Source organism: Dipteris shenzhenensis, chromosome 12 (assembly GCF_047967505.1).
Source record: "Dipteris shenzhenensis isolate YYH24624 ecotype China chromosome 12, Dip_SZ_1.0, whole genome shotgun sequence".
Classification (NCBI taxonomy): Eukaryota; Viridiplantae; Streptophyta; class Polypodiopsida; order Gleicheniales; family Dipteridaceae; genus Dipteris; species Dipteris shenzhenensis.
In genome coordinates this window covers 42171163-42182986 of record NC_141607.1, presented here as the reverse complement: position 1 = coordinate 42182986, position 11824 = coordinate 42171163, and the positions used below count along the sequence as shown (strand labels likewise).

The 11824-nt window shown below is 41.0% G+C and overlaps 1 protein-coding gene across 1 annotated transcript; it reads left to right on the top strand.

The window, feature by feature from the left end:
• The first annotated feature begins 441 nt into the window (after window positions 1–441).
• LOC147896240 (small ribosomal subunit protein uS3x-like) lies at window positions 442–2165 on the top strand. The gene is made up of 6 exons (XM_087382478.1): window positions 442–587; window positions 674–821; window positions 943–1114; window positions 1209–1263; window positions 1469–1600; window positions 1680–2165. The coding sequence occupies exons 1-6, from the start codon at window positions 558–560 to the stop codon at window positions 1836–1838; spliced, it is 696 nt and encodes a 231-aa protein (XP_087238604.1). The 5' UTR covers window positions 442–557; the 3' UTR covers window positions 1839–2165.
• Window positions 2166–11824: the final 9659 nt, after the last annotated feature.

Sequence of the window (11824 nt, the reverse complement as noted above, 5' to 3'; positions counted from 1 at the left end):
TTGAAATCCGATTGGAAAACCATACTAATTGAGAAGCAACGTTCTTTATTTCTGTTGGATACCCCCCTCTTGCCGACCCTTGCCTGCCTATGTAGACCGTTTGCATCCGTGAAACACCCTATTGCCTTCCATTGGAGCTCCAGGACAAATCATGGTGGGCCTCATGTACCAATTGAACACACTTCCTTACCTGCTTAGCACTTTGCAAGCACTGAAAAAAGAAAAAAAGCGCATGCACTCACCCACTCGCCCACTCATTCGAGCCTATCGAGGGGCAACCCGTCCTTGGCCCTAACTCTGCAACAAGCAGGATCGACCGAGGGCCGCCGTCCAGGCAGGGGCTGCACCGTGGCTACAGATGCGGTGCGGCAAGCAAGCACATTGACTGGAGGGGAGAAAGTGATGATGTGGCGGACGTGAAAAAGTGATAGGGTTTGGTGGAATGAAACAGATGTTTTAGGGTCTCTAGAATCGGCTGTGAGAGTCCTTTGAAACGGCAAACGCACCTCATCTCATTGGCTCTGTGTCTCTGTGGATCTCTGTGTTCTGCAGCAACCATGGCTACCCAGATGAGCAAGAAGCGTAAGGTTGGTCTTCCTTTCCTCTTTTCCCCATCTCTCCTATCTCCCCTTTCCCTTTTTGCATTGCTCACCCCAGATCTTTTGCCTTGCAGTTCGTCGCAGATGGTGTCTTCTTCGCGGAGTTGAACGAAGTGCTCACCCGAGAGCTTGCCGAAGATGGTTACTCCGGCGTCGAGGTCCGTGTCACTCCCATGCGTACGGAGATCATCATCCGAGCCACGAGGACTCAAAACGTTCTTGGTTCGCTCATCCTCTCCTCAGCTCCCGTGTCTTTGCATCAAGGATGAAGTAGGCTGTAGCTTCTCTGCGCATAGTACTGCAGGGCGCATCTTAACTACGGATTATGTTGCTTATCGTCCAGGAGAGAAAGGGAGAAGAATCAGAGAATTGACCTCGGTAGTTCAGAAGAGGTTCAGTTTCCCGGAAGGAACAGTCGAACTATATGCTGAGAAAGTTAATAACCGAGGACTGTGTGCTATCGCACAAGCTGAATCGTTGCGATACAAGCTTTTGGGCGGCCTCGCCGTTCGAAGGTATCTCCTTGCCTCAGTTTGTATGATCCTTGTAGATGCCTTCGGCCCATCTTGCAGCACAGCCTAACAGTTTCCGTCTGTTTCTTATCTGCAGAGCATGTTATGGTGTTCTGAGATTTATCATGGAGAGCGGTGCAAAGGGTTGTGAGGTGAGTTATCTATCCGCTTTTCGGTTGTTTAAAATTACATCAGTGAATACAAACGTAACATAATTTCTAATCATTTTACTCAATGCATGAGATCTTCCGCCATGGTAGGAGCTTATACAGACGAATGTGAAACGTGGCTTTCTTCCTTTTTAGGGTTGATAACTTCTAGGATTAAAGGAAGGAGGGTCTTTCTATTTGGGCGCAGGTTATTGTCAGCGGTAAGCTTAGGGCACAGCGTGCCAAATCCATGAAGTTCAAGGATGGATACATGATTTCATCTGGTTACCCTGTCAACCTGTACATCGACAGTGCTGTCCGTCATGTGTTGTTACGGCAGGTTGGTCTCTACCTATTCGCCTTCCAAAATATTTGGCATATTTGTGCAGTTTGAGCTGAAATCTTGATACATGATGCAGGGAGTGTTGGGTATCAAAGTAAAGATTATGCTCGATTGGGATCCCAAGGGGAAACAGGGGCCTATGATACCTTTGCCTGACATGGTGACGATCCATGCTCCGAAGGAAGAGGAAGAATTTGCTCCTAAGCCCCACATTGGTAAAGAAGAGGCCTTGTAGCTTGGTTCTTTCACAATCTCAAGTGGATGAGGAGAGTTTTCTTGTTTGAGTGGGACGGGCAGATCTGCTGACTTAGTTGCAAAAGTGCATGTCTTCAACACCGTGTACTTTTTACCATGGTGTCTAGATATAAGGTTCTGAGTGGTAATTGAAGATGCTGGCGATGTGAACAGTGATACGTTTGAATTCTTATTCTCACATTCTGTATTTTCACTTCAGACTTTTCAAGCTTTAACAGATGTTCCGGAAACTTGCACTCTCTGCTTCACTATTGAGTTTGCAAGGATCTGGAGATAAATTTTGATTATATATCAAGTAGTTTTCTGAGATATATAGTGTTGTGCAAGGAGGGTGAACTTTGGACTGAAGGATTGTGTGGCTTGTCTTTGAACTTAGGCATGTACTGAATCCTTGGCATGTCCTTTAGTGAGGTGTTTTTGTGGTTAATCACAGGAAGTTCATTTTTAAAGTACGATCGAGGGTGGCCCAGCGGCTTGTGAGCTAATGTGGTGTAGAAGATCAAAGAAAATACAGGGATAAATGTGGTTATAGTGTTTCAATTTTTAGAAGGGGTCACATTACTTTCGTCCTGTTCCTACATACCAGTACTGTTTATACGTCCAGGACGAGCCACCTGTATTACTCGATTCTTGATATTATCATTATTTTAGGCACTGTTCATAAGTCAGGAAATTGAATTTGTTATTCGTGGCTTCCTTGTACCTTTTGGCTTGAGTGTAAAGGGCCATTTAGCTTTTTATGTTTCAAGTGAGAGTGAGTGAGAGTGAGATTCCAGTTTTATGTTAGATTTTGTTTCTTGACTTGCTTGTTTATTTTTGCTTAGTCACCTGCTTCGTTTCTTCTTTATTTCTTGTTTTCTCTCTTTTGTTTATTTGACGTATTTTAGTAAGCATTGGGTTACCCCAAGAGACCCGGCGGGTCTTTAGAAACCCAGTATAGCTGCTTATGCTTGGGCACTGATGACGACATAAGTGTTGCTTTGCTTGCTAAGTATGTCTTTCTCTTGTTTTTCATAAAAGTTTTTGTTTACCTCTTTTTTCTTCTCTTTGATTTTCTTTTTTTCTGTGTAGATTTTTGATCTTTAGAACAACAAGAAATCTAAATTTGTATGATTGGACTTATTCTAGTCTTACAAAGGTATACCTTTGGCTCGAGTGCCCTATTGTATGTGCTAACTGTATGCCTTGTTTTCTCCTTGCCTTTTGGCATGCCCCTCATTTGCAGGCGCTCTCTATTCCCTTAGGTAAGGGGTTTAGCTGAGGGTCAAGATAGACGTTTGACAACTGTCAATATCACAGCTATGATTTCAGTTATTTGCCTCTTTCGTCTTTCTTCCTCTACAAGCTGATTGTGAAAAGAGGGAACTTACAGCTAGGTGTTCAGTTGTCACAAAGGCTGGATTCTCTTCATTCTGGCTACAAAATATACTGCAGTTTCAATCTCGGGAACGGTTGAAACCCTTAAAGAACTCCACGAATAGCAGGGTGACATCCCCATTAGCATCATCAGCACCCAACATTAGGACAGAATAAAGTGAATGTACTGAGTCTGCCCTTCAGCTCTGGATATTCCAGTACGAAGACGATTTTGTCCATAACCTTTGTATATATGGATGCTCAAGTATAGTGAGTGTGCATTGTGAGTGGATTTGTATGTGAGTGAGCATATGTTATGCCTTGGGCTACACCCACTGCTAATGTCGGTGGAAATGGCATAGTAGCTAGTCCTTGCTATGAGCAGAGTTATGGGTTTTCATACCTTAACTTAAAACTGAACTGTGTGGCGTGCTTTCAGTGGATGAGTTTGGGCATGTCTCTGGATTTACCTAAATGTATTCCTTTCGCATTTGCACATGAACTGTGCTTAATAAAATTGTTGAACAAACTTAATTACTTTCTTTGTACCTTCCTTGCTCTTCCATGCTTGATTGACTGTCCTAGCTCTTCTTTAAGACCGTTGAAACATCCTCACCTTTGCTTTCATCTCTAGCAGCTTCTTAGTGTAGCTCTTTGGAATTTGCTTATAATAGTATATATAGTACTGATGCTCTTGTTCTAATTGAATTCAAGCTTCATTTAGTAAGATGTTAGGGGATGATTTAAAATCATCTCTAAGAGATAGTACTTTGTATTGTCACTCGTTTGGAACTTGCATGTTTTCATTGACCCTTGTGATTACTCATTTGATTGATTTCACATTGAGCATGCTTGAGTCTATTTTATGCGTCAATGATCCAAATGGCGTTTTACAAAAATGATTATTGGATTGGCCTTTTTTTCTTAAAACAAAATGGCTGGGAATTTCTTGAATTTAGTTGGGGCTGGCAATGTCATTCTATTTGCTGAAAATTCCATTGCCTTCCACCACAAGGAGTCTAAATTTGAGCCTATAGCCTTCATTACGAACATTGTAGCTAGATACTCGGGAACTTTCAGTGGAAGCCTTCAGAGCAAGGATGTTAGCATTATCAGTGAAAACCTGAGGTGAGATTCACTAATCTTTTCACAGGAGAATCACGGAATCTCAGCTAGGGGTAGTTGCTTATAAGTGACATGCTAGCATCCTTCCCATTGAAAGGCATTGTTCTTTTTCCTTGGAGTGGAAAATCTGGCCAAGATGTGAGACTGGTGAATTGAAGTGTATACTTCACTCTACTGTCCACCTTCTAAAACATCTATCTGGATTAAGTCTATCACTTGGATGCAGTTAGGATAGGTAGGGGTACACTGTACAGTATCACATGCTTTTAGGGATTCAATGGGGCAGAAGGGAGGATCTTAAAGCATATATGCTTCTTGAGGTGAAGCATGGGGGGAAAAGGTGTGGAGGATTTTGATCTTCATATCTAGATTTAGGTGCAGGCAGGATAGACAGGAGGGAGGATTGTACGTGTATATGCTTCTTGAGGTGAAGCATGTGGGTAAAAGGTGTGGAAGATTGAATTTTATGCCTAGATATGGGTCAAAGATGGGTAGATTCATCGTAGGAACGACTACTCTACTCCAAATGGGTCTCACTTTTGGGCAACCCAATATGGATGAAAACCATCTTTCATCACCTGGAACGACTACTTTACTCCCCTCTCTCTCTCTCTCTCTCTCTCTTACTCTCACTCTGCAAAAAATTATCTTCTTAAGTAGCAAAATGAGCATGTGATGTTGCAAAAAATTATCTTCTTAAGTAGCAAAATGAGCATGTGATGTCTATATCCCTTCCATTTGGATAGCTTAGTTCTAATTGATCTTGGCACTCGTCAATTTTATTTCGAAGTAGGGTAATTCTCTTCTTTGATTAGGAGTTTACTTTTGTTGAAAGTTCTCCCATTTAGGAGCAGCCAACAAGTTTTGGGTGTTTGGTTGCGTTGGAAGGCCTTGCCACCTCTAGCATGTTATATTAATTATTGGTACCTTGCAGGTTTAGTTGGAAATTGTAATTTTCGTGATGTGCGCTGCCTTATTTGCTAGATGTTCTAAACATTTTTTAACTTGGATGCTCGTCTTGGAGAAACTAAGATGAAATCAAATAGTCTTCACAAGTTGTTGTAGCTTGAATGGAGAGTATGCAGACCACTTTTGATTAGCCTTCTCCTTTAGTGCTAGCCTTTGTTACGGTTGAGTTTGCTCTTCACCTCCGAAGTGTCGGCTGGAAACTCAATACGAAGCTCAAGTATGTGGCCCACTATTGGGCGCTAATGATGTCAGTGTCATAGTAGTAGCTAGTTCTTGCTATGTGATGGAGTTCATGGTTTCAACCTTATGATCATATGAGATTCAATTTGCATTGGTTGTTTTATAGAGAATGAGTGGGGGTTGGATTTATGTAGATATATACTCTAGATACATGTGCGGATTCATGTAGATATATACTCTAGATACATATGCGTATTGCGTGCTCTACATGGGCCATGTGGCCACCATTATCAATATCCTCTATGTTTAAGGAAGCATCCTTGGCTTCCATGTTGTGACCAAGCTAGTAGTTGTTAGATTTGATTGATCCTCTCCGAGAAGCGAGAAATTTTTGTTGCTTGTCCTTGTTTTAGGTGGATCATTTAATCATAATAGGATCCAATGGCAAGCTCATTTCAAAAGTCAAAAGTTGGCTCACATCTAAGTTTTTGAAGGCCCTCAATTTCTTACCATAGAAATATGTAGAGATACACATTGAATTATGTTGACTGACGCAAGGCAAATACACTTAAAATACTTTGAAGACTAGATCCACATGCATGATTGCAAACTTGGGTAGCATAAAGCTTTGCTGTAGTAACTTGAGCATCAAAGCTTGATATTTACATAAGACAGGATAGACGTTCAAACATGCTCTAGAAAAGATTTGGACATACTTAAAAGCTTGGTTGAGAGAGAGAAGTATTAGGTGTATTGAGATAACGTCACTTACTATGGACTTCGTAAAAAAAAAGACGAGAACTTCGTAATCGGAGGCCCTTCCCATTTGATGGAGGATCCATTAAACAATGGATTTTAAGACTAGGTGCATTTTGAGGTGAGAGAGAGAGAGAGATACACGCAAAGAGAGAGAGAGAGAGAGAGAGAGAGAGAGAGAGAGAGAGATTATACACTCTAGTGCTAAATGTGGTGCTATGTGGGGTGATTGGGAGATGATTCAACGACTTCTTGTTTTCACGTCTTTTAGTTTATTTATTCTAGGATTAATTTGTCACTCTCTATGGAATCAATGTCTAGGGAAAAAATAGTCCTAGAGAGTGTGTGTCGCTCATGTATAAATACCCATTATGCAAAGTACACTCCACTTTTAGGTTTTTGTGCATGTGCACTCTTAGCATCCATGAAGCCTCATGACTATCAATGTGTTATAGCAAGCTCTAGCCCTATAAGCCTCGCATCCTATCCTCAACCCTTACACTCCTCCCTCCATCTCTTGCAACCCATGCTCTTCCACTCCCTCTTCCCCTCTCTCTGTCTCTCCCTCCCACCAATTTAGAGTCAGATCTACTACAACTCTTATCTCCTATAGGCAACTACTTTTGAAACCCTAATCTCACTCTTGATTTACTCCCTCAACCCTTAAAACTCCTAGATTAGACTTCTCAACCAATACCCCTCTTAATCGATGAAGGAGACCCACTCTCCACTCTGTTAACCCTAGGGTTTTAAAAATGTTGTGGGGATCAAAATAAAGATACGATTTTCTAAACCCTTCGATATTTTCTAAACATTAAAAGCAGAGTGGAGGTGCCAACCTTCATCAATATCAATCCATCACTAACTCTTTTTCACACAAGCTAATGCAAGAACTACTTTTCATCCTTCAACCTACACCCGGCGGGGGTTGGCGACTGAGAGTGCCCATGAGGGCAAGTGATGGCTTCTTTAGCAATCTTTGACCATTGCCCAATCTTGTGGTGTTTCTCTTTGCAAACTACATTACTCTCCGCCGTTTAAGATGAATGTGCCTCTTGAAGGATGCGGTGTATGTTTCAAGGGTCCAAGAGTGTTGGCTGGAGGGTACTCGTGAAGGTCAATCTAAAAGAGAATGGTGGGATGCTTCCCGAGTGAGGGTTGAGTCACAAATACGGTTGTTTCCTTTATGCAACATGCCAGGAAGGCTCTCCTTTGTTACCTTTAGGCTAGCCCTAAGGATGCCATTACAACAGGATTACTATTGACTATGGAGGAGGATTTGAGAGAGGATGCAATTCAAAGGGTTGAAGGGGATAGAGTAAAAATGGCGACTGCCCATCACAATACTTCTTTTAGTTTATTAAGGAGAAGGCTAGGAGAGCATTGACAAAGCAATAGCAAAGGAGGGAGTTGCTGTGACATCCACGTACAAGGTTGGCCAAATGTTCTTGAGAAACTACGTAGAATTAATGGAAGGCCCCCTTAGAGAGACACAAGGTCGGATCAAGAATGTTCCTCCCTATTTGTGCACATGGATAAGAAGCTTGAGGGCACTACAACTGCGAATTTTGAATTCCATTATAGACGAGCTCAATATTGCTCTGTTGAGTAACAAACGTGCTTGATAATGCTTTGTTGAACTTGAGGATTGTAACTCCTTGGGTGTGGTTGAATGCACATGGAATTTCATTGCATGGTATGGTTTACTGTTAAACCTTCCACTTATAATATTCCTTGCGGACAAATATACTAGGCAAGCATATGTGGACTATAGAGATCACATCAATCACAATATTTTTCAGCTCTTGCATAACACAAGATGCACAATTGTTTCAGATGGATGGAAAAATATATAAAGATGCAGCTCTTGCATAACACAAGATCCACAATTGTTTCAGATGGATGGAAAAATATATAAAGATGCCTTTCTTGAATGTGATAGTTGTATCATCGAAAGGAGAGGCATTTCATGATATTCCATTGATTCAAACAATGAAAGAAAGTTTGGTGTTGCAAGTATTTTGGCAAAAACCAATGGGAGATAGGATGAGACAAAGTTGTGCAAATCGTCATGGACTGGCAAAGAGTTTTAAAAAGGCTAATCATGATGATGCTATGTGATAGATGTACAATCAATTACAAGAAAAATTTGACCACAAACGATATAGAATGCATGCTTGCAAAATGCTATAGAATGCATGCATGCAACATGATGCAAAATGCATACATGCGACACAATATAGACTGCATGGATGCAACATGATATATATTGCATACATGCAACATGATGGAGAATACATGAATGCTACAAGATGGAGAGTGCATGTATGCAACACGATGGAGAACGCATGCATGCAACATGATGGAGAATGCATGCATGCAACATGGAGAATGCATCATGCAATATGATGGAGACTTCATGCAAGCATGTAACCCGATACGGATTGCATGCATGCGACATGATATAGAATGCATGCACGAAACATGATATAGGATGCATGCAACAAGATGATGTAAGATGCATGCTTGCAACATGATACCAATTGCATGCATGCAACATGATATTGCATGCAAAAGACAAAAGGACAAAACCACCCGTCTCTTCGAGAGAGTCTAGATATTGGCACCCTAGGAGTAGTCCCATTTAGTCCCCTGTCTTGTGAATGCCTCCACAGGCTCGGACCCTAGAGTGGGGCTTTAGATTGAAGAGGAGAAGCTACCTCTCAAATTGGAATTGGCAACAAATGGACAGACTGCCTCCTTATACAGGTGGTGCATGGTAAAAGTAGTCAGTAATAATCCCATGATTGTCGATAATGCAATCGCTATCAATGGTAGTATGATCATTACCGATGGTACTACGTCCTATACTTTTAGCAATACTATTAGTATCGTCAGTTAATATAATCAAAACTCTCTTTAATATCCCATCTAATTTATATTTATCGAGAATATAATATTAGTCTTATTACCAATGATAAATTGTTGGATTCCTATATTTGCAAGGTTTTGATACTCATTGCATGTGTCATTTGTAAAAAAGATGTTCATGAACGTAAATCATGCAAAAATTGCACAAGATAATGTGAATATGCAATACCTAAATGTGCTTGCTACAGCCAAGATCAATGGGGGCACTACAAACTTAGGTGCTTGGTAAGTCAAGGATGTCCCCTTTCCCCTCTCCTCTTGGTAATCTCCAAGGAACTTTTGCTCTCCTCTTTGAAATGGCACCAAGAGCAACTGATGATCCAAGGGCTCAAGCTACCCTCTAGCAAATGGCAAACACTTGCTAGCACACATGGTTGCTAATAGTTTAGAATTCATTCTCCTCAGAGGAGAAGCCAAAACTTGAATATTTATTCAAGGTTATGGGATGCATTTTTAGACATCTTGATTGCTCATTTCATCACTAATAAACAAAGGTTTGAACGGTTAATGGAAAGAGTCAAGGGCAAGATCAAGTACTAGATAAGTGCGTGCCTTGCATCATAGTGTCTCTTCTTTAATGTTGCTGCTAATGCTCTCCTTTTCATAAACCCGTAGTGTAGCCAAATGTTTCACTGGCTCCAGTAGGTACTCTGCCATACTAAAGTCCCATGCTCCAAAAGGCCAAAGGCTTTTTTTTTAGATGCCTTAATCAAGGCCTTAGCAGGCAGCCACGGCATTCAAACTGTGTGTGTGTGTGGTGTACAAAGTTTTGACAGTAAACAACACACATATGACATAAAACATATATTGACATTACAGGCTACTAACAGGCTGCAAACAGTCGATATGCCCCTGAACAAGAAAGTCAGAGGACAACATTCACAGTCAACTGGTGAGCTGCCTTATTTGTTCAGCATGCCAAATACTCTCACCATTAAAAGAAATGACTCGTTGATAAGTCAACCAACAGTAATACATTAGCAAAATGCTGGAAAATATTAAAATATATCCAGGGCACACTCCAGTATGGGAGTAGAGAAGAAATGAAACATGGTTAATCAGAATGTTCCTATCCATTGGAAGCAGACTGCACGCTGGAGCAATCCCAAAGAAACTACTATGGCACATAACTCAATAAGCACAAAATGAAGCTGTTACGAAAGCAGATGTTATATCAGCAAGAAAGATATGAAGAGCATCGCATAGCCGCAACGGTCACACCAAGCTCTTTGATATCAAACTAGGTAAATCTTCATGCCATATGTTTTATCTATATTCACAGCACGGTTGAAAGCAATCAATCTGTCTGCGTCAATGAAGAAGACATCAATCTTTGCTCTAAACAACGCATCTACATCAAAATGAGCTCATGACAAAAACCAAAAACAAAGTCCCAGGATTTAATAACTCAAAATGAGCTCGTGAACAAAATCAAAGTAAATCAACATTGGAAGCAGACTGCATGTCTGGAGCATTCCAAAAGAAACTACTATGGCACGTAACTACATAGAGCACAAAATGAAGCTGATGAAAGCAGATGTTATATGAGTAAGAAAGATCTGAAGGGAGATCAAACCTAGTCCTTTGATATCAAACAAGGTAAATCTTCCCTCAGAATCAAACATGCAATGCAAACATGTCTTATCTATATTGGCAGCATGGTAGAAGCAATCAATCTGTCTGTGTCGATGAAGAAGACATCAATCCTTGCTCTAAACAACGCACCTACATCAGTATGCAAGGATTCCTTGCTCTGACCATGTGTGAAAATCCCAGGAGGGTCTAAGGGCCTTTGCACATGTGAGGGAATAGGATGGGAATGGAAAAACTGGTCCTACCCCTATTCCAAGGCATTTCTACCTAATCCCTTCCACTAACGCTCAAAAGAACTAAGGATGGTTTAGGTGAGAGAGGACACATTGCATCATTTCATGTGTTTAGGAGTGGGGACAGGGACACAATATGTTATTCCATGCTTTTGAATCCTTAGAAAAGGGCTCCCTTAAGGCCATGTTCCAGGATGGGAGAAAAAGTGGCTATTCCCTTCCTAAACCCATCGCAGACCACCTGGCCTAGGATGGGAGTAATGATGACCTATCCTAAACCCATTCTAGACCCGTTCATGTGCTAAGGCCCTTACAGCTACATAGTACTAGCATTGTGAATGTCAACGTGTCAGATTTTCTTGCAAGTATGTTAAAACCCAATAAAAACAATGTCCAAAGTTTCAGACTTGTCCGCATACACAACTATTCTGCAAGGGGAATCTATGAAGGCATCACTGTACAAACTTGCCTTCTCATGACAAAGATTGGAAATGGCAAAGGAGAACAGAAATTGATCATTCAGGCCACAGAAAATGGGTGACATATAATTAGCGATAAAAAGAACAACCATAACATGCATTGAAAAACCAGCAGATTGGAATAGCCACGTGGCTAAAGGCTAGCAACAAGAAGATTCAACATAAATTGGCACTTATTTTGTGCTATGATGAAAAGAGCATTTAGCTCTTGCAAGCTTAATTAACTCTTACATCTGCTTGAAGCTGGAACCAATCTCCCTTGCCTTGCAAACTGACAGTGCGTTCAAGACACCATATTTCATCAGAGATGGTAAAAATATTAACCCTAAACCCTAAACAATCAA